This window comes from Tachysurus vachellii, chromosome 24 (genome assembly GCF_030014155.1).
Source record: "Tachysurus vachellii isolate PV-2020 chromosome 24, HZAU_Pvac_v1, whole genome shotgun sequence".
NCBI lineage: Eukaryota > Metazoa > Chordata > Actinopteri > Siluriformes > Bagridae > Tachysurus > Tachysurus vachellii.
In genome coordinates, this window is record NC_083483.1 from 14,543,051 (window position 1) to 14,566,829 (window position 23,779).

The window sequence follows — 23,779 nt, forward strand, 5'->3', positions numbered from 1 at the left end:
AAGTACAATGTTCTGGAATGGCCATCTCAGTCCCCAGACCTGAATATCATTGAACATATGTGGGGTGATTTGAAGCGAGCTGTCCAGCTCGGCAACCATCAAACCTAACTGTAACTGAACTGGAGATGTTTTGTAAGGAGGAACGGTCCAAGATACATTCATCCAGAATCCAGACACTCATTACAGGCTATAGGAAGCGTCTAGAGGCTGTTATTTCTGCTAAAGGAGGCTCTACTAAATATTGATGGGATTTTTCTGTTGGGGTGCCCAAATTTATGCACCTGTCTAATTTGGTTTTGATGCATATTGCGTATTTTCTGTTAATCCAAAAAACCTCATTTCACTACTGAAATATTACTTTAGTGTCCTTCAGTTATTTGATAGATCAAAATGAAATTGCTGATCCAAACACCCAAATATTTATAAATGAAAATCATGGAAATTGTCAGGGGTGCCTAAACTTTTATATATATATATATATATATATATATATATATATATATATATATATATATATATATATATATATATATATATAAAAAAAAATGGGTTGTTTGTTTTACATGTAACAGTTCTTGCATCACGTTAGCTTTGTTTACTAGCTAACTGTTTTGTCTATTCTGTTTGTCGCTATACACTTTTAATGAGAGTTTGTATAACATATATAAAGTTGTGTATTTATGACATATTAAGATTTGTTTGGATGAATCAAGCTAGCCACTGGTTTGAGTTTTTAAGTGCCACAACTAATTTAATGCAACGATTTGAACATTTCTAGCGTCACTTTTGTGGCTTTATGATGTGAATGAAAGATTAGCCTATTTAAGATCACAGGAAGACATGTGGGTGTTTCCAACATTTGCATAATCATGTATATTCAAAGTTCTTGGCCATTATAATGAGGGTTAAAGTGCAAAGATGCTCTCGGTTCATTGTACTTTTTTGGCATTAACAACGGATCCCAATAAACTGTTTATTAGTCCACGTGGAATATTTGAATGGTTCAGAATGACATGTTTAAAGCTGCTTTAAAAATAATAATAATAGTAATAATAAAGTAACACAGAACCTCAGATGTGAAGCCTGTAAACCCAGCAGCCGGTCTGGAGACGCTTTAGCTTCTGCTCTGGTCCCCATGTGGCGCGTCATTAATCCCGTTTATGCACTTTGGAGCCAGCAGATGCGGAAACGTGTCAATCAGCCGCAGAGTCGCGTGCAGACGTGACTCCGTAACCACGACGACGGACGGGACGGCAGGTGCGTCTCGCGCCCGATTTCATTTAAGAGGCAAAAAAACTTTTTTTTTTGTCGTTTATGTGACACCAAAGAGGGCGACATTCGGTTATCGATACCATATGGTTATCGAATGCATGCGTGAGAAATGACAGCTCGTTATCGGCACTCTGACTCCGAGCACGCGCCCCCGGTTCCACCGAGAGCGTCACAGGACCGCACGCGCCGGCGCTCCGTTTATACACCGGATGCTACCGTGAAGTGCGTGCTTGTAGGGGACGGAGATGTAGGCAAGACCAGCCTGATTGTGAGCTACACCACGAACGGATACCCTGCGGAGTACGTGCCCACCGCCTTTGACAACTTTACAGGTCAGCACGAGCCGCCCAGATGTTTCTTTCTGTCTCTCTACACACAGCATCATTTAAAAACATGACAGGTTACGGTTCCTGGATCCGGTACAGATTTAATGCACTTCATTACACAACACCAGGAGTTATACACGTGAAGCACGTGCTCAGCTGAGTGTTTTTATCTTCCAGTGACGGTGGATGTGGATGGAAGACCGGTACAGCTTCATCTCTGTGACACGGCCGGACAGGTGGGACAACCCACAATCAATCTCTCTCTCTGTTCCTCTTGTACTAATAAACATACTTGGATTTCTGGGGCAGATGAATAAATGTGTATATTATGTTAGAAAACAAAGATGGGTCTGTAATTCCAAGCCTCACGTGGTGATCAGTGATATATGGAATAATATTTCAGGATTAGGCTGAGGGCTTAGATGTGCACCTCATACTGCTTTCTGACTCTGAGCAAGCCTTAAAGGAGTGTTGAGAAAAAAAGCAGCTGATTTAAAGTAACTCAGTAAAAGAGCAGTATTTAACAGCAGCATGACAGAATTTGTGTATATGAAGCTGATATCACAAAAAAGTCATATTCAGGAGAAAAGAATGTAATACACAATATTGTCATAAAAGTTACTTGTTACTTATTTAAATTGCCATCCAGAGAGTTTTTTTTGTTGTTATTGTAGATTAAATGTGTGACTGGACATTTTTAAATTGGCCTTTCCTGGCCTGTAATAATAATAATAATAATGATAATAATGATAATAATAATAATAATAATAATAATAATAATAATAATGATGATGATAAAAATGATAATGATAATAACAATTATAATAATGGTAATAATAATAATGATAAAAATGATAATAATAACAACAACAACGATATTAATATTAATAATAATAATAATAATAATAATAAGAAGAAGAAGAAGATTTGTCTTAATAAACTGTATTCAGAATTATATTGTACTTTAAATCTCACTAGCTAGCTTATGTTTACAATTTTGCTACCTTGAACTTAGCTCCGCCCACAGGAGGATGCAGTGGCGCTCATCATTCAGCATAGACTTTTCGGTGTAGTTCACCTCAGAGGCAGCAGAGGGCGCTAACATGACCAAGTGCTTCTTTCACATTGTAAATTAAATACCGTTAAATGTTTGCTCTGTTTGTTAAACATACTACAATTGTTGTACAACTTATTTTAATCATTGCGGCACCCCCTGCAGGATGACCTGGAGTGTCTGCGCCCATTCTGTTACCGTGATGCTGATGTTTTTCTGCTATGCTACAGCATCGTCGCACCGTCCTCTTTCCACAGTGTGAGGGAGCGCTGGGCTCCTGAAGTGCACCGCTTGCACCCGATGGCCCCCTTGGTTCTAGTGGGGACACAGTCTGACCTGCGAGAGGACGTCCAGGTCCTCATCCAGCTTGCACGGCAGCAAGAACGGCCCGTGAGTGTAGAAGAAGCGAGGCTGGTCGCCCGCAGACTTGGGGTCAGTGCATTCGCAGAGTGCTCGGCTTTAACGCAGAAGAACCTCAAGGCGGTCTTTGACACAGCCATCATGGTCAGTTTGGAGCACAAGGAGGAGCTGAAGGGGCTGAGGCGGAGGGAGATGATGAGGACCAAAACACCTGATAAGCTCAGACAACTCTCACAGACATGGTGGAGAAAGCTCAGCTGTTTCATGTGAGGACGTTGTGGAAGGCTTGGTTTTCTCTACCACTTCAGACTCAATCTATATTTTTCAGTACACTGTGATGATAGAGTAGATATGACTTGGACAGCAGTGTGTTCTCAGAATAGTTTTAACACTCACACCGACGTTGGCAAATGTGTATGATGCAAGTAAAAGTGTTGCAGGATGTCACATGGGCTTTGGAACACTGTTAAATGCTTCACTGCTTTGCATTGTGCTTCACCATGCTTTTCTAAACTTTATTAAGGTAAAGCTACAGAAGATAGACATTTATCTAAGTAAACTGATTTAATACAACAATTAGTTACACAAATAATTTACTGTGTGTTACTGATGACAACCTAAACCTGAGATATTAGTGACATTCGTGTTGTATCCATGTTGTTTGCTATGAAATATTATAACCTACTACTTTCATGCTTTCATGTTTTTTTTTTTTTGTTGTTGTTTTTTTTTTGTTTTTTTTTTGCTAGGTTTTGTGAATTCTTTATTTCATTTATGAGAAAAATGTACCGGAGATGGTGCTTGTACACATTGTTGATGAAACATAGACACTTAACTCTCCACAATTTACTCTTTGTTTGAATGAAAGTGTTATTAACATGATGTCAAATTTTACTTCATTTGTATTAAAATAGAAAATCAAGCCAATGACTCTTGAATCAGTCATTGCTTACATTTTCGAATGTGACTAAACATTCTTTTTGGACATTAGTGAAATGATATGACGGGATGAACTTCCTAACTTCTAGATCTAATCTTCTAAATCTAATCTAGTTCTGGTGGTTCATGCAGGCTTCTAGTGAGGTTTTACAGCTCATTTAGTCTATTACAGATATTCGTATTTATAGTTAATGAGGTGCTAATCAAATTCCACAACAGTATCTTAGCAGAGCAGGTCTGGATCCTGAGCAGGTTGGGAATTAGTGTTTTGGATAAACACACCCATTTTGGCTGTATGAAGAACTGGGTTTCTCAGACGTGATCCTGTCTGAAAAATCCTGAAAGCGTCTTCACTGCCGATGTTGCTGCTGCTGTACGGTTCATCCTGTAATGGAACCAGACAGTGGCCACCTGGTGGGAATTAAAAGACAGATGGTGGTTTTGGTTTACTTCTGGAAGGATCTGTTAACATCGCTCTCCACCTGTTCCCTGCACATTAAGCCTGACTTCAGTATAAAGTCAACAAAGAAGACCTTTTAACCTCCATCCAATAAGTAACATGTTGCCAGTTGTTTAGTGGTTCAGATGTTCACCAACCCAGAATGTCAGTCATTACAAATCTCAATGATGTAATTGTCTTAGAGAACTAGGCCTGGATTTCAGCTGAAATCTAGTTATATACTGTATGATCTGTTATATATGAATGAAGAGCTGGATTTAGGTTTCATGAAGGTTCATGTTTATAGAGCAAACCAACTCGCTGATGATGATGATGATGATGATGATGATGATGATGATGATGATGTTACAGGTGTTTTCAAGCTAAAGCATATTTTATCACATCTCTATACCCTTGACCACACCTCATGATAGGATGTTGGATTATATTTTTCTGTCAAGAGAAGTAGCTTTACAAAAAAGTATACAGTTCATATCACTACATGATGTAAAAAATTATACACTATACCACCAAAGGTATGTGGACAGCTATGGGCATTCAACTAGATGCTTGAACGTGGCTATTGGGATTAGTGTTCATTCAGCTACAAGAGCATTAATGAGATTAGACACTGACGTTGAGATGTTGATGATATTCCAGTTCCAGTTTATCCCAAACGTGTTCAGTGGGGTTGAGTCATAGTCTCTGTGCAGGAAACTCGTGTTTTTCCACTCCAACCTTTACCTCCTCACCATGGAGATCTTCATGGAGCTCAGAGGCTTCGTGCACAGGGGCATTCTCATGTATTCCAAAGCTTCAGCATACAAAGACATTAAATAGTGTGCTTCCAACTTTGTGGTAACAGTTTCAGAAGAAACAAAACAGGATGTGTAGTTCATTCATTCATTCATCTTCTACCACTTATCCGAACTACCTCAGGTCACGGGGAGCCTGTGCCTCTGTGATCTCAGGCGTCATCGGGCATCAAGGCAGGATACACCCTGGACGGAGTGCCAACCCATCGCAGGGCACACACACACTCTCATTCACTCACACACTCAGGACAATTTTCCAGAGATGCCAATCAACCTACCATGCATGTCTTTGGACCGGGGGAGGAAACCGGAGTACCTGGAGGAAACCCCCGAGGCACTGGGAGAACATGCAAACTCCACACACACAAGGCGGAGGCGGGAATCGAACCCCCAACCTTGGAGGTGTGAGGCGAACGTGCTAACCACTAAGCCACCGTGCCACCGTATTTCTTTTTAAACTTATTTAAAAAGAAATATTATATTCATACTTGGTGATATTTTTTTGTTCTAGTTACAGACAGAAAAAATGGGAGAACCTTAATGTCTGATGAATTTAATGTAATTAATGACTTTTGGTTCAACATAAGAAAAAAAAACTGAGAGGATTCAGACTCGAGAAGGCATCTTCTGGGTGGTTTTGTTAATAAGTGTGTGATGAATTAGCCTACAGTGTAACAGCACACACAGGGGAGAAGCGAACATTTGTTAACTGTGTTGAGAATACAGAGAGCATTATCTCTGACACCACTGTGAGTCAGTCTCTCATACAAGATTTGATAATGTCAGCAGCTGTTCTTGGAAAGTTCCAGAAGATATCACTTACTGCTGACTAATGGTATGATTGTGACAAATGAATCCAGATGCACTAGTGTATATTCATTCATTCATTCATCTTCTACCGCTTATCCGAACTACCTCGGGTCACGGGGAGCCTGTGCCTATCTCAGGCGTCATCGGGCACCAAGGCAGGATACACCCTGGACGGAGTGCCACTAGTGTATATGTTTATGCTAAATGTGTGTAGATCAAACATAAAAGTTTTATATATAAGATTTTCTCATGCAGAAAAGAAAGAAAGAAAGAAAGAAAGAAAGAAAGAAAGAAACATTTCTGCATTGTTTTGAAAAAAATAATATTCATGGCTAAAAACATCTTAAGCTCGCTTAACATATTCTAAAGTCTCTTTGGGTTATTGATAGCCTTACTCTCCAACATCAGCACATCAAATAGCTGATATATATCAGTATCATCTCCAAGAGCAACTTCATCATAATATCTGCTTTAAAAAAAAAAATCACAACTCATTTTAACAAAGTTATTAAATTTAGGGGTCCAAGCACCAAAGTCCAGTCATACATACTGTCAGGTTAGAATATTGGTTAGAATATTCAGGAATAGAAAACCGCATGGCTCCAAAAACAAAAAAACAACAACATTTAATTAAAACTATAGTCTCCCTTGTACTGAAGTGTGTGTGTGTGTGTGTGTGTGTGCGTGCGTGCGCATGTGTGTGTGTATACTGATGTATTGCCTCAAGAGGTCGCTGTTGTGTTGTTCTTACCTTTCAAACTAAACCACTGGAGTGACAGCTGCTCTTCTTGCCCTGCTGTTATGACATGGTGTTTTCTTTGTCTTATCTGTCAGTGCAGTTCTTATGGAGACTAAAATGTTCTGACTAAATCTATCAGATTATTTAAGGAATCCTTTAAGCTAACTTCTAGACCCATATTTTCAGTCACCACGTCTGTAGCGCGTAATTAAGACAATTTTTTGTCAGGTGTCCATGTAGTTTGAGGGCCAGAGGTTATAGATTATCTAGATAACCAATGTTATTATTACATTTGAAATCTTACAGCTTTGGTAAAACTTTTGATTGCACCTACCTTATCTTAAAACTTAGAAAATGGTCGGTATATCATTGGTAGTCATTCATTTATCAATAAGCACTTTATCCTAGTCAGGATCACAGCAGATCTGGAGTCTGTCCTGGGAACACTGGATATGAGGCAGGAATAGATGCTGGATGGGATGCCAGGGACTATTTAGGGATTTTTTTAGGGTCAGCAGTTTATCTAGAGAGTGGCATATACTGTACATGAGATCCTGAAAGAAACAAATATGAACTTGGGGAGAAGATGCAAAACTCCACACAGACATTAGCACCAACTCAGAGCCAGAACAGGAACCTTAGAGCGGTTTGTTTGCCTTTTCCTCCCATTCTTCTCTTACTACAGGAAACTACACCACATGCTTTATTCAGAGTTTCAGTTTGGGCCTCAGCTTTGCAAGCTGTTTGTTCTTCTGGAGCAATGGTTCCCTTATATGTTGTGTATATGGTATATATTTTTGCATGGCCTTTGAGACACCAGACCCAGTTAGGATGTGCTGAGCTGCAGAATAACAAGAGAACCTAAAAATAGGAGACAAGCGCTCGGTTGTCCTTGTTATCTGTGTCACTAAATTCCACCACTACACACAGATGGTCTCAGAAACCATCAATTTGATCTACCTCAGCATCTGACAGGTGTGTATTTTATTTCCAGCCAGCGTGTTGAGGGATCAGAGTCTTTATGACTGATACGATGCCACTTGTGGGCTATATTATGTCATTCCATACACTGCACTAGCATACCACCGTGTAAAAAAGATGAACAGCAATGGCTAGCCTGTCAACACAAAGGTCTAATGACTTCATGTGGGATTTTTTTTTAGACACACAGTTACTAACAGATCACAAACTGCAGTGTTAAATCAAGCAACAGAGTGCTGGATTTTCAAGCCTAAGGATTGATATCATTTCATCTGAAATTTTAAGCTTTCTTATTATCCAGATGCTATGTTGAAATGTGGTTGTGTGTATATGTCTGCAAGAAGGTTTTGCATAAACAGTGTAATTGATATTCACTGCATCTGAAATGATGGATGTAGTGCAACCTGTTTAAATGTTTTTAGTCACTGATGCTAAGCATAACAGTATATTTTTAATCAGAGCATTTGATTTGATTTTATCAGCACAAGCGAGTAAAATGTTGCTAGTTCCTGTAGTTTTTATCTTTTCTTCATGAGCAACTAAAGCAGCTATGTGTTTTAAGTTTTCCTCAGTTGTTGGCTAGCTTACTCTTGGCCTCAATATTTCTCAGTTGCTTAGCAACAGTGTGTTCATTAATGTAACTGCTTAAATGCAAGGAGTCATGTGTTTATCATGTTCTCTGTGGTCTCGGGATTGTTTCAGGAATGTCAGAGAATTCCATAACTCCCTTTCGGTTCTGAAACTGGAATGAAGTTTGAATGTGGCTTTATAAGTGGGAATGTTTTTTAGCTTGCACACACACATACACGCGCACACACACACACACAATGATTCAGTGTCAGTAGCAACCCTTGAGACACACGAAACAAAATATAACGTGTTCAAGAACTAAAACGGTCAACAGCTGGTGGCAGTGAATCCCGGCTGAGAGGAACAGGTGGAGATCCACTGACCAGCATGGCTCCATTCAGACCAGCCTCATGATGTGTGCAGTAGATCACACACACACACACACGCACACACACACACACACACACACAGGGATTAGCGTGATGAAAAAACAGTGTTGGCGTGTGTTTAGCGTGTGGTAAACAGCTGGAAGGCTGTGGTTCTCTGGCTCTCCTTGTAATCCAGGGGTTTAAGCAATCAGCAGCTGTGTGCCTTCTTACCTCCTCAGTGATGAAACACTACATATACATATACCGTCAGCTCCAGAATTATTGTCACCCATCACACACACACAACAAATTTGACTATATAAATGGAATCTTTATTAATAGGCATAAATTTATGGAACGATTTACCACCAGAAATTAAAACATTAACAAGACTCAAGGTTTTTAATACACATTTAAAGCAGTGGCTGAAACTGAAACAACTCTGTGAACATGTGACTGTATAGGATACAACGCAATGTATGCAAACATAAGGTTGCATATGTCAGCATGCACAGACATATGCATACTTTTGTGTTTTGTATTGTTAAATATGTCTAGACTCTGTTTTATAGTGATTGCTATATTTATTAAAGCCCATTTTAGCTTATGGACGGAATGTATTTATTGCATGTATTTTAATAGCTATAAATTCTTGATTTAATATTCTGTAATTTCTGTTTTAAACTTTACAAGCCTAACCAGGGACAGGGGTTGCAAATTAGTCATGGCTATAAACCTGTATGCATGGCATCTACTTTGTATATTATAAAGCAATGTTTTATGCATTTGTCCCTGTCAAATAAACATCAATAAAAAAAATAATTAAAAAAATAACAACAGATGCGACGAGTGTTACTTTCTGCTTCGAGCACCATCTGTCTCTTTTGTGCTGGTGATGGATGAGCGAGGGAATTTTTAACCCAGGGAAACATAAAGTTGGTCAAAGGCAACAACAGAATCTCTAGGTACTGAGAGCGTTTTTGTGTTTTTTTTTTCCCAAGAAAGACGATTTTCATTTTCTTTTTTTAACACTGTTTTTGAGAGAAAACTCTATTTTTTTTTAATTCCTGAGGAGAATGTTGGTAGCTTTCTGTTTTTCGCTCTGCATGTACACCGTGAACTCCAAAATTATTGGCACCCTGAATGAAAATGAGTTACAACACATTATTTGGAGGATAATTAGTTTTTCTTTCCTCCTTTTTCCTTGACTTGTTTCTCATCATAGGTTTACACACAAAATGAACTTAAAAGTGTCCCCAAAGCTAACAAATAATTCCCTGGAAACAGATTTCTGTGTTCCTTCATCAGAGGGATTTTGCTTTCCTTTAGTGAAGAGATGAGAGCAGCTGCTGCTCTGACTTATCAGTGTCCACCCCCTCATGCAACACAGTTCCAGCCAATTAGAGTGCAGTAAATTTAACAGCTGACCAATCGAGCAGTGGCTATGCAAAATAGTACGGCTTGCAGAGTTGGTGTGTTTCAGCATTTTCTCCCTCTCTGAGGTAAATTTTATACATGGCCCTATTGCGCACACACACACACACACACACACACACACACACACACACACACACACTAAATAATAAATATAAATAGACAAATATGGCTGTGCACATCATGTTGTTCCTCAGATCCCAAATGTGGAAAGACTTTAATTATATCATTATCTCATTATCTCATTTAATTATAAGATTTAATAGAGCTACAGTGTCAACGCTAAAATGGTAAAATGGTTATTATCTGGTTAGCATCAATTCTAATTATACAGTATCCAAAGAAGATGCGAAAGTCAAGGGTGAGATAGACTTTCACTGTTTATGAGCTACATTACCTTTAACTTTAAAGCAAACATCAGTCAGCAAATACATCGCAGATGATCGGCTATGCTTTGTTCAAATATGTTGAACTGTGAGAGAACAGCATTTTTGCACACACACACACACACACACACACACATCCAAAGTCAACAAATCACACACACATACACACAGACACGCATGCACACACTCACACACACACACACACACATCCAAGGTCAACAAATCACACACACACGCACACATGCACACACACACACACGCATGCACACACTCACACACACACACGCACACACGCACACAGACAAAGACAGCTGTCCATAGAGACAGACAGGTGACAGGTGTGCACAGGCAGCTGTGGTTAAATGTCCCTCTGTGATAAAATCCCTGAGACCTTTCACCCTTGTTGTCAAGATGAAGCCACACAATATGTTATGTCTCCTACTCAGCCTAATAACAACAGCTTCATCCACAAATCTGCCATCAATTTTAATTTAAGATTAAATGTTGGGGTTCAGGATAAAATCCTAGGTTTAATTCTAATATTTTATAAATTTTTTTATTATTAATAAGCTAAGATAGATCACTACATAACCAACCTCATAGAAAATAACCAAAACAATTCCAGGTTTTTATTAAGCACAGTGGCTAGATTAACAAAAAATTGCATACCTGAAAGATCTCTATTCCATCACAGTTCGGTAGTGAGGACTTTTTGAGATTCTTTACTGATAAAATTAAAAGTAACAAAATAGTTGATGTCCAACTCATGACAGCATCTTGTGATCCAGTCTCACCTAAAGCTCTACATTCACAACTACAGTGCTTTACAAGTACAGGACAGGAAGAGTTAGATAAACTTATTACTACAGCTACATAAACACCATGTGTGTTAGATCACATTCCAACTAAATTAATTAACTAAAGTGTTACATACAGCTGTTGAGCCTCTTCTTAATATTATTAACTCCTTGTTGTCTTTAGGTTACGTCCCTACATCCTTCAAGTTGGCAGTTATTAAGCACATCATTTAGAAACCTAATTTAGATCATAATGAACTATCAAATTACTGACTCATTTCAAACCTTTCGTTCATGTCTAAAATACTAGAAAAGTTTGTGTCTGTGCTACTGTGCTCCTTCTTACAGGAGAACAATATTTTTGAAGACTTTCAGTCAGAAAGGTTCAGACCACATCATAGTACACAAACTACACTTGTTAAAGTTACAAATGACTTGTTTTTAGCTTCGGCCCAAGACTGCAACTCACTCAATTAGTTCACTAATAGTTCACTATTAATTCAAGCTAGTTTTTTGTAATTGAGGTAATTCACTGTGTAATCAAAACTAGTTGACAAGTTAAGCTTAACAAAACACTTTGCAGGAACTGAGGTCTGTGGTGAGGTACGTTATTGTGGTAATGTGTGGAAATAGATGTTTTAAAATGAATTTAAAATCACTATAAAGAGAAATACCAAAACGTTTTACCATTTAAACCATAGACTACTACATGCTAGCTACACCAAACCTGATAATCTGCATCTGCTTATGTTCCATAATCCTTCAAATTTATGATTTGCTACATTAATATGCTAATTATGCTAATTCTAAAGCTTTGTATTTATTTTATACTTAGACATAATTCATGTCACTTGTAAAACACATTAATGAACTTCTGTAGCTCAGTTTAGCAGAGTGCCATTAAAGACATATCACAAGTTGCCAGATCTTTAACACTCATATATTTTCAAACAGAAGTTTTCAGGTTGCCATGTCTCCACCAATTAAAAAAAAATCAACATAGATAAACATACGAGCATGAAGTTGCTTGAACATGATTTTAGTCATGCCGATGCTCCAAAGTGAGTTTATTCACAGACAAAAAATAGACCTACATTTGTAAGTTTAATTTAGTTTTTTTCTTTCCAAACTCTAATACAAATACAATGTTTAAAAATGTAAACATCGTTGCAAAGTAAAGACGTCAATCATGAGAATATATTTCATTCAGAGTAAAAATAACATTCTGAATACAATCTTTTTGTTAAAGCACAAAAACAAACCTCAAACAAGAAAGCTCAAAATACAAACCACAGTTTTCAGGAAAAGAGAGAGAGAGAGAGAGAGAGAGAGAGAGAGAGAGAGAGAGAGAAAGAGAGAGAAAGAGAGAGAGAGAGTGATTGTGTGGTCGCTCAATACATCTTTATACTATACTCTCTTATACCTCATTTACTGATGTTTACTGATTTAATATATATATCTCAAATAGCTGATCTTGACTCTACTGAAGTACTGAACTATACTCCGATGACAGTATTTTCAACTTTAGAACTTTTTAAGATATGACATGGCTGTTAAAGATTTTGCTTCAAGTTTGTAGAAATTAGATATATCTTTCTTATTATATTGAGGTTTCTTAACATGACAAGTGAATGTAAAATTTATTCACTTTTTATGACAACATTGTTGTATTTTTTCCATTTTAGCTGGTGATTGTTTCATCTAACATCCAGTGTGAGGTGAACACATTCAAAATCACAGAGTCGTCATTTCTGTTGCAATCACAAGTAATAATACGATCAATAATATTTCAGTATAATAAACCTGTTAAAGAACAAAGTCGACTTGCAGAAGTGTAGCCATGCAGGAGGGATGTGGGAAGGCTCCAAAAAATGAAATGAGTCAATAAGAATCCTGAGAGATTTTATGAAACAGTACAGAAATTTCTATGTTTCTATGGTGGCACTGATCCCGTTATTACGACCAAATTATGACCAAATGTTTGTAATAAGACCTGTTTTAAAACATTTTTGTTCTTGTTACAATTACAGTTATAATCACTAATTAATATAAGCGTGGGACTAGATTGTTGAGAGAAATGTTTCTAAAAATGTATTCTCATTAGAACTTCATAACAATCTCTAAGTATTAGATTAAAATATATAAATATATATTTTTTGTGTACATATAAACAAACTTTAAATTAAATTACAAGATATGTAAATTAATTCATCAAAGTAACAAAATGATGGAAAATCTAGATAGTTAAGCTAGGGGTAATAAGCTAAATAGTATATAAAGAGGTGTGGGGGTGTGTCAGTTGGGGGCGTGTCAGTTTAGGGTGTATTAGTTTAGGGTGTGTCAGTTGGAGGCGAGTCAGTATAGGGTGTGTCAGTTTAGGGTGTGTCAGTTGGAGGCGTGTCAGTTTAGGGTGTGTCAGTTTAGGGTGTGTCAGACATTTAAAAATGGGGGTATCAGTCTGTAGTGGAGGGTAAATTTGTTGAAATTGACTGTTTCCTTGTCTCTGAAACTGATTTCAGTTATTTTTGTTTTTTTTATATGTTTGGTTACTGAAATTCAAGCAAATCTGATATGCATTATTTTAATTATTCTTCATTTGCTAGAAAAAAGTAGCTAGTTAAAAATCTGGCTGTCTATTTTTTTGGTTAATTACGAGAACCCCCATTCTTGCTCAAAAGTCCAACTTGTCCAATACAGACTTTCCAGCAACGCTCACAGATTTGAATAAAAAAAGAAAAAGAAAAAGAAAGCTTACTGTAAGTGGTCATATTTGCTTAATATAGTTGGACATGAGGTGGCGCTATTTTAAATACAGTTTTCAGGTCATTTTCAGGTCATTTTGCTTCAGTTTATTAGCTGTTAGCTGATGGTTAACTAAATAAATATTTCTACCAACAATTTTTGTTACCTAAGTAATAGTTACTGGTTCTGGTGGCCGCAAATATCTCCTTCTGGGAATCTGGTGGTTGAAGGATTTAAAATAGACAATATTAGCACCAACAGCTAGATGGCTACATAGCATACAGTTAGCGTATGAAGTGGTGTTCACACCTGTTACTAGTAATAAAAAGTTAAACTGTTTGGAGCAAAAACCTGTCACCCCTCTGCAGTATGCTGGCTACGCCCTGACAAAACCATGGACTGTGTTCAGACACTACGTGTCTGTGGAAAACACAACACAATCTCATAGATTTACAAACCTAAATTTCTTTCCACAAGTCAGTTCAACTCCATGCTGCGTCACAGCAACACCCTCACGATGCTGGTGTGTAAAATTCAAACCACGACAAACATACACCATTTCAAATCATTCAAAAACAACTAGATCACACATTCAACCTTACATCACTTTAACATGATGAGCTGCAGAGAGTCGGAGATTAAATCAATACACAAATTCGACACAAATTCAACTCCTTTTGGTCCGCACAAACATTTTTCCATGTACCAATACAGAACACACTAGACATTTGAACAAACCACCAATAATCTCACTACATAGATTAATAAAATTAATTTTAGATTTCATAATTTTTTGTCTGAATTAATTTTTTATGTGTTCAGAGACAATAGAACTGCAAAATCTTATAATAAAATAGATTTTCATTAATTATGCTTTTTTTATATTGTTCTTTGCTTTCCATTAGCATGATGTTGAAATGGAATAGAAATGGAGACCTGAATAAAGAGGTTTCAATTTTTTTGGTAAAACAAAAGCTTCAAACGCTCCCTGATGCTGGTTTGAGATCTGGACCTACAACCCGTAATATTATACAAACATTCATTGCAAAGAATTGACTTTCTGGGAGAATGTTCTTGTTCTAACAAAGTTGTTCTAACAAAGACAGAGTTTGCATCATGCTGTATAACTGAGTGTAGCATTAGCGAAAGCTGCTTCCATGTCATGCCACATGAAGCTAAAATAACTTATGAGGTTATTGCTAGCTAGCTAATTTAGCTAACCAGAACAGAATCAATGATTCATCCACTTCTCATCTAATAGTCTGAGCCAGAATTTTGCACACAGATTTTTTTTAAATAAACAAATAGAAAACTTACACCTTTTCCAAAGTTGTTACGATGCGTTCTAGGTCTTTCATTTCATTCTCATCAGAGTCGAATCAATGTCAATTTTGGGTCAAGAACTCTTCTTGGTATTTGAGCCGTTCTTTTCTTACATTCTTCTGCATTGGAACTGAACTTGGGCAGTGAAAGTCGAAGTCGAGACACATCTCGTTATGCGTCCTGAGTTTAAGCTATAAGCATAATGGAAGTCTTTTAGTCCCGTCCTGGTCCAGTCCATTCTGGCTGCAACAACTGAAACAGAAAGTCCTATGTCATACTGTATGTACGTCATAATCACTCATATAAACTGGGAGTAACATTCATCACATTCTGGAAAATTGATAAACCAGTCTATTAAACATCTGAAGGTGATCTTAGATCGGGTTCAATCCTTTTTTTTTTACCTCAGCCTGGCCGAGAAGCAACGCATATACTCGGTAATCCAGCGATCATCAGCTGACGAAAACTCGGTCCGTTGAAACTTCTCCAGATCAGCTGATCTCGTTCTCCGACGATCCGAGACCTTTTCACGTTTTTCAGAGTCACGACGTGTCTGGACACCTACGTCAGCCCGATGGATCTGAATGGGAATGAGAAAAGCCAGAAACACAACTACATCAAAAAAAAAAAAAACTATTTATTTACATTCACAGTTAAAATAAAGCTCCCTCCAAGATATATTTTATTCATTTGGCTTACACATAAGGCAGAATCCAACAGCTCTCTGATTTCCCTTAGACTTACACTCATAAATTTTAGATTCTAGGACTAAACCACCTAAAGCTAACCCTAACCCTTAACTGTAACATTAACCATTAACTCAAAACCTAATCTCTAACCATAATCCCTAACCACCATCCCATAGCCCCAGCTATAACCCTAACCATAAACATTATTCCTAATCCTTTATCCTTAATCTTATACCGTAACCACTAACCCTATCTTCTAACCCCTAACCCTAACCTTTATCCCTAACCCCTGACCATAACCATAAAATTATTTCAAAGTAAAAGTATTTGCCACAAACTTCCATGCAAGTGATTACGAGGATGTGAGTTCCAGAGAGATACTTAACAAGTTATTAATAATCAATAGCTAAATGCTCTGCTAGCTAGCATGGCTAATGTTAGTGATCAAATGGTTTCAGTTACGATTGTATGGCTGCTATTAGATTAATGACTGAAAACAAACCTAGACTCTGGTACTAAGATCCCACTCATAGTGCGATGTGGCAAACTCCAGTTAACCACCTGGTGGATAGACTCAGCTATACAATGTAAAGTGTATGAATATCAGATATTGTAATGAATCCAGAACTCTCATATACAGTATCTGTGCATCTTTTGTCAGGACTTTCTTCTGAATTTCCCTTGTGCTAATTAAGTGAATGGGATGCCTCAGATACCCAACTCGACCTGGGCTCAGCCTGAATAATTTAGAAGCATGTGGCTGGTAAAGCTCTGACATCCAGTATGTTTGGTACCTCTGGATGCTACAATAAATAGAGATTTTAATAACATTTTAATAGTGACACTTCATCTGGAATGGATGCAGGGACAGGGACAGAAGAAAGGAAGTGTGTTCATGCTGTATGATCCCATGCTGGAATGTTTCACTGAACGTTATCTTGCTTTGAGATCAGCCACAGTCTTGAATAGTCCGACCTTTTGCTTACGCAGGTTGAGAATGCACAAGCTTGGTACTCACCTCTCCAGCAGACGCTGAGCCTTTCATGTTGAGCCTCCTCCTTTCCCTGGCCTCCATGCTCCTCTCGGTCCAGTCATAGCGGATATTCGAGCGTCTGTTGTCACGGTTGGAGGTTCTCTCTGCAGCACCGGCCGGCGGCTGGCTCTTGGCTCGGGTCGGTTTTCTCAGTGTGGAGTCGGTGGACTCATCTGTGTCAAGTTCACCCTGCGGGGAACGAGGAGCTCTGTGTCTCTGTCTCAGCTTGTGCTCCGACGGCCCGTTCGCTGTGACGTGCTGGTATCCGTTCTCTGGGAGTTTTAAAAAGAAAAGACACTAAATCTAAGCAGTTCGTCAAATAATGGAAAACCTGTGCTGATCATTCAGCAATATTTCCATATGAGCTTTATGAGTTTCACATACAAATAAACACAGAAATTTGAAAATAAATTCTGCAGGGCAAATCTTTATTTTTATTCATACCTTTATCCTAGAACCACATGACTAACTAATCTTTTAATCACTGAGTAGTTAATCCATCTTTCAAAGGCTTTAACTGCATTAAATATTTGAAAAGGATTCCTGTGATGCATCCACTGTCCTCCATCATTAACCAGGACGAAGTTCAGCTGAGGACCAGAAGCCTAGACACCTTCAAAACTGCACCAATGAAGTTTAGTCCCAAAGGAGCATGAGGCTTACTTTAAAGAACTCTGAGACCCAGCTTCTGTTTAATGCAGGTTAATATCACTGAGGGAACATTATGTTTTTATAATTTGTGTCAAGCTTTCTTTTTATATTTTAAAGTTGCTCTCTGATTAAAGAATTTTAAGTTCTACGTTGGCACAGATTCCAAACATTTGCGTAAAAGCGGATGGTCCATTTTAGATCAACGCCAATCGATGTTTCGCTCGAAATCGTGATTCGGTGAAAAGGATAAGACTCAAAAAACGGAACTTTTCTACAGAAAAAGTTAAACTGTTAGAGTTATTTGCATACGTTTAAATCGAGGCCTAGAAATAGTGGAACATCTTGAATAATAATAATAATAATAATAATAATAATAATAATAATAATAATAATAATAATAATAATAATAATAATAGTTGGTGCACTTACTTTATTTATTTATTTTTTCCAGACTTGTTTTCATCAACATTTCCCTTGGCATCAGTAAATCTGTGCATTCTCAGAGATAAAAATACTAATCTGTACTTAGGTCGCATTACGTCATTATTTTTTGATTACTGTAGGTACAAACCAGCACAGTGGTAGGGGATGTGGTAGCCTAGTGATTAAGGTGTTGGGCTACCAATCGGAAGGTTGTGAGTTCGATTCCTATGTCCACCAAGCTGCCACTGCTGGGCCCCTGAGCAAGGCCCTTAACCCTCAATTTCTCAGTTGTATAAAAAAAAAAAGTAAGTCGCTCTGGATGAGGGCGTCTGTTAAATGATGTAAATACAATCACAGTTTTGGAGAAAAGCTACTCTTGTTTCTGAGAGTTTCTTGGTAAAAATATTTTGCTTTCCAGGTGAGCTGGGATTGAGGTACCTACCTACAGGAAGTGACTTGTGCTCGTGCTCGGCGGTGTCAGTGTCCCGGTCCCGGATGTCTGCGCTCTCAGAGGAGGACGGATGCGGGTTTGAGGACTCTGTCGTTCCTCTGACCCTGGGGCTGGACCTCCCGCTGGAGTCTGAGCCGCTGTCCCAGCCGTCCACGAACAGCGGCCGGTGCGTGTGCTCCATCAGCCGGCGGCTCAGCCTGTATTTCACCGAATCCTGGTAACATTTGCTGAACGTCTCCCATTTCGGCTCGCGGAACATCTTCATGTACTCCGAGCGGACCTTTTTCGTGGCCGCGTTGCTGGTGCTCGTCATTGGTGCTGGATTTGACAGCGAGCAACCTTACACAGGTACAGGGAACAAGGCTTAGACCTGGACACAAATGAATAGGATCCAATTCAACACCGTTGTTCCAGTTTCTCTGCAGCTCAACCCGCGCGCGCTCCACCGATTATTTATTTATTATCTCTTACATAATACATCCAGCGCCGTTTCCACGGCCAGTGACAGTGTGTATTCTCGGGTTACTGCTGCTCTCGTAGAAGTATTCGTGCATGCGTAATTATCTTATTAGTTTATTCATTCATTAACAATGATTAAGTGGATGCGCACTGATTTGTCGGGAATCCTTGCACGCACATTGGAGACGCACGTAGAGAACCTGTAGAGAACAGATGGAGAACATGCTGGATGGATGTTGCTTCCATTTCTGCACTACTGGTCCTGAGGAGGTAAACAGCTGAGCTCTTACCTCTCTGGCCTCTTTAAACTCCGTGATTAGAGCTGGATAATAAACATGTCTCTCCGCATCATTACCCTCACGCAGAACTCATCAAACTGTTCCAGAAAACAGGTCGGTATTTTTTGAGATGTTTGATTTGTTTTGAAGTCAGGGAGGATTTACAGTACCGTCAAGAGCAGCAGCAACAGCATCACGATGTCGCGCCCTGTGCGCATGCGTGAGAGTAGAGCATCACGAACGCGCTCTATTGCTTTTTTTGTATTTGTTTTGTATTTGTGCGTGACCGCGCACACTTTTTACTTTCCACCTGATAATGCAAGCGCAGAAATGCCAAATCATATCAAATGACGAGTTTAAGGCTAGTGATTAATGGTGATTATTCTCGTTTATAAATGAGCGTCCTGTAAATGTAATTGTTATCTTGTATAATGGCTCTCTGATGTTACACAGTAATTAGGAGATTCATTAAAAGAGTGGGACTGGAACTTTCTTTATACACATTAAGCAACAGTTCATTTGTTACTAACATTCTAATAACACGACAAGCAAATGATTGTCCTTATTATCATATCTGTGTTTGTTTTATCAGCGACACAAAGCTTTAAAAGCTCGAATGGGTTTTTGGAGGGGAAAAAAAAGCAACCACAAGAACAACCATGTTCAAAAATAGATATTTTATATAATTTTTGTGCTATTCAGAAAAACAACACACACAGACAGAAGAAGTGGAAAAGGACTCAAGGCAACCAAATGTACAGTACAGTGGTTTTAAAGGCAAGCTTTGCTTTGTTGAGAGATGACAATGTTGATGCCTGAGCCTTGTTGTGGTTGATCCAACCCACATGTCAGTTTATTAATGCGCTGTCGTAGGTTATTGTCACTGACGATTGGTTCCAGAATCCAGAATTTTTTGGCACTAACGTGGTTCCTTCACTTACATACAGTGTTACAGTCTTCAGTAAGGAATCTCCATAAAACAGAGTGAACACGATTCCTTGTTTTTACTCCCTACGTTTCTTGACGTTGATGTGTTTATGAAGTAGGGGGAAGGAAGATGCTGTTATGAAATAACTCATAGCAGCGAGTTCCCAAGCGGGAGGTTGGTCCGGGAGAGGCAGAGAACTTAGAAGCACTTGCGGTGGACAATGCTGGGACCGGCCTCATCGTACTCCTGCTTGGTGATCCACATCTGCTGGAAGGTGGACAGAGAAGCCAGGATGGAGCCGCCGATCCAGACGGAGTACTTACGCTCAGGAGGAGCAATGATCTAAAGAGAGTAGAGAAAAAATATGAGTTCTCAGAACGTAACACGGGTTCATTTTGGCACAGAGTGATAAATAGGTATAAAGATTATACTGCTAATTCAAATCCTACAAAAAATACTCCATAGTATTTACATGGCTATAATTTTAAATGCACTCACTTATTCTGTGTGCAATTAAACAGAAAAACCTTTAAGCTCTTAAAAAAAAAAGTTCCTTTAATAGGACAATACAACCCTTAAGGCATAAGGAAGAACTTTTGAGGAGTTGTTTTGAATTGATCTTTAGGGATTTTGTAATGTACCTCATCAGGTTGTTCTTACATTTGCTATAATAGTAAAGTGAACTGTCATGAAGACATTAAGTTAAAAGTTTAGATCACCACAGTTTAAGGCATTTTATTCCCTTTGCTGGACTTTTTCAGCAAGGAATTTTGCAAATTATCAGAATCAGAATGCTTCTGAAATAAGGATTGATGATGATATTGATACTGGTTGATTTAATATTTAGAGAAGAAAATTTCCACATAAGCGATACCTTGATCTTCATTGTGCTGGGTGCCAGGGCAGTGATCTCCTTCTGCATACGGTCAGCAATACCAGGGTACATGGTGGTGCCGCCAGACAGGACGTTGTTGGCGTACAAGTCCTTCCTGATGTCAATGTCACACTTCATGATGCTGTTGTAGGCGGTCTCATGGATGCCAGCGGACTCCATGCCTGCGAGTGAAGAAGTGTTACACGGCTTTTAGCAGAGTGCTGAGAAAATCCAGAAAGGAAGATTCTGAAAAAAGTTTGTTTCAGTTCTTACCGATGAAGGAAGGCTGGAAGAGGGTCTCTGGGCAGCGGAAACGTTCATTACCAATGGTGATCACCTGGCCATCGGGAAGCTCGTAGCTCTTCTCGAGGGAGGAGGAGGAGGCAGCGGTGGCCATCTCATTCTCAAAGTCCAGGGCGACATAACACAGCTTCTCCTTGATGTCACGAACGATCTCACGCTCAGCTGGAATGAACAAAACATCAAATCATTCTCTGAAACATCTCATCTATTAGAGCTGCACCCAGAAATGAGACATTTATCATATGAGACACAAACCAGTGGTGACGAAAGAGTAGCCACGCTCAGTCAGGATCTTCATCAGGTAGTCAGTCAGATCACGACCGGCCAGATCCAGACGCATGATGGCGTGGGGCAAAGCGTAACCCTCATAGATGGGCACGTTGTGTGTCACACCATCACCAGAGTCTAGCACAATACCTGAACAGGGGCAACAAGCACAGGGTCAGAGCACATCCATTAACCTTACAGTTGCTTTATAATTTTTAGCACCCTTTGGCACCCGCTGCTTCCAGCAAGGTAAAAATGAACAAGCTATAACTTTCCCCCAACTGACTCTATTCGAGAGGCTTCTGTTTAAGTTAATCGTCAAATGATGGTGGTTTTGATCCTTACCGGTGGTACGGCCGGAGGCATACAGGGACAGCACGGCCTGGATGGCCACGTACATGGCGGGGACGTTGAAAGTCTCAAACATGATCTGCGTCATCTTCTCACGGTTGGCCTTGGGGTTCAGGGGTGCCTCTGTGAGCAGGGTGGGGTGCTCCTCAGGGGCCACACGCAGCTCATTGTAGAAGGTGTGATGCCAGATCTTCTCCATATCATCCCAGTTGGTGATGATGCCGTGCTCGATGGGGTACTTCAGAGTCAGGATACCTCTTTTGCTCTGGGCCTCATCTCCCACATAGGAGTCTTTCTGACCCATACCGACCATGACACCCTGTAGAGAGAAAAGAAATACAGTGAGTTTCAATGCAAGTGAACAATTTATGTCTCAGTTAGTTAACTTCAGAAAATTAACGTCGTTACGTCAGCATAGGTGACACTAGCTCTGTTTACATTGTATCACACTTTATTAGGCCTGGGCGAAATATGCTATGATATGGATATCACAATAAATGATTTTACAGTACAGCTTTTCATTTAGTTTCCTATTTTGTTACGAAAGATAACGCAAACAGATCAATCTCCTTGGGTGGGGGGGATATGAAACACTAAACACTGTCTGTCTTAAGAAACTGTCAATAAAATGCGTTATTTTATACATATTTGTACAAAATGTTTATTGTTGTATTATAAAAGTAGTTTAATCTAGATGTCTACGTTGCCGTACACTTGTAGATCCACTAGAGGGTGAAAGAGTGGGACTGCCTCCACACGGCCACCAGGTGGAGACGTGTCTCTCTACAGTGAATAGAGGTGTGTAACATCCCAGGACCTACCTGGTGACGAGGGCGGCCGACGATGGAGGGGAAGACGGCTCTTGGGGCGTCATCTCCGGCGAAACCAGCCTTCACCAAGCCGGAACCGTTATCGCACACCAGGGCGGTGGTCTCTTCGTCGTCACACATGTTGAATAGGTTCCTGAAATAGAAGCATACGATAAGGAATAGAGCGCACACACACACACACACACACACACAATCTAACATTAACCTCAGTAAGCAAATAAAAGTTACCAGTTTTGGGCTCTTTTTTTACTTAGTTTATTTGTTTGTTTGTTTGTTTTTAAATAATATTAATGTTTTTGTGTGTGGACAGTCGGTCCTCATGAAGATCTAAAAACATGGATGTGCAGAATGACTTTAAGTCTATATCTAGAGGATGAGAAAGATCCTACTAGAGTCCCTTTAAAGTCCTATCCTTCATTTCTATAAGGAAATATCATTATAATCCAGTCCTGAATTGTGGCTTCAGTGTAGTCCGTCTGATTGGCTAAGCGCGCTCCCTATTCTTACCTGTGCTCGTTCCCGCTGTAGAAAGTAGCTCGAGGGCGCCTTGGACTCTAGATCCAGAGATACAAACAGAAAGCGAGCCTGGCTGCTCTTATACCCTGCGCTCCTCCGTGCTCCCCGCCTCCAGCTGTCAAGAATGTGCGCGCATCCCGCAGGAATCCCCGCGTCCATATTTGGGGTCTTTGAGGGGGCCGCGCGCTCGGAACAGCCGTCGCGGTGCGTAAAGGCGCGCGCGTCAGGCCATATAAGGCGCTCCGGAGAACGTATACCAAGTGTGTGTGAGTGAGCTGGCCTGTAGCCGTGTATGGACGAGTCGGGGGACTGGTGTGTCATGTTTAGGAAGTGTCTATGACCTCCAACTTTGGTTAAGGACAAGAGACTGG

General features: G+C 39.5%; 3 protein-coding genes across 3 annotated transcripts; 1 reads left to right on the forward strand and 2 right to left on the reverse strand.

Moving 5' to 3' along the window:
- The first annotated feature begins 1,200 nt into the window (after positions 1-1,200).
- si:ch211-133l11.10 (rho-related GTP-binding protein RhoU) lies at positions 1,201-3,282 on the forward strand. Its single transcript, XM_060860197.1, has 3 exons — positions 1,201-1,604; positions 1,776-1,834; positions 2,818-3,282. The coding sequence occupies exons 1-3, from the start codon at positions 1,382-1,384 to the stop codon at positions 3,280-3,282; spliced, it is 747 nt and encodes a 248-aa protein (XP_060716180.1). The 5' UTR covers positions 1,201-1,381.
- A 12,098-nt stretch (positions 3,283-15,380) lies between these two features.
- On the reverse strand, positions 15,381-18,915 carry ccsapa (centriole, cilia and spindle-associated protein a). Its single transcript, XM_060860847.1, has 4 exons — positions 18,594-18,915; positions 17,063-17,349; positions 15,760-15,935; positions 15,381-15,607 (listed from the first exon to the last, which is right to left on the reverse strand). The coding sequence occupies exons 1-4, from the start codon at positions 18,913-18,915 to the stop codon at positions 15,547-15,549; spliced, it is 846 nt and encodes a 281-aa protein (XP_060716830.1). The 3' UTR covers positions 15,381-15,546.
- A 1,086-nt stretch (positions 18,916-20,001) lies between these two features.
- acta1a (actin alpha 1, skeletal muscle a) lies at positions 20,002-23,539 on the reverse strand. The gene is made up of 7 exons (XM_060859934.1): positions 23,400-23,539; positions 22,884-23,025; positions 22,057-22,381; positions 21,700-21,861; positions 21,415-21,606; positions 21,142-21,323; positions 20,002-20,609 (listed from the first exon to the last, which is right to left on the reverse strand). Exons 2-7 carry the CDS (start codon positions 23,010-23,012, stop codon positions 20,466-20,468), a joined length of 1,134 nt encoding a protein of 377 aa, XP_060715917.1. The 5' UTR covers positions 23,013-23,025; positions 23,400-23,539; the 3' UTR covers positions 20,002-20,465.
- Positions 23,540-23,779: the final 240 nt, after the last annotated feature.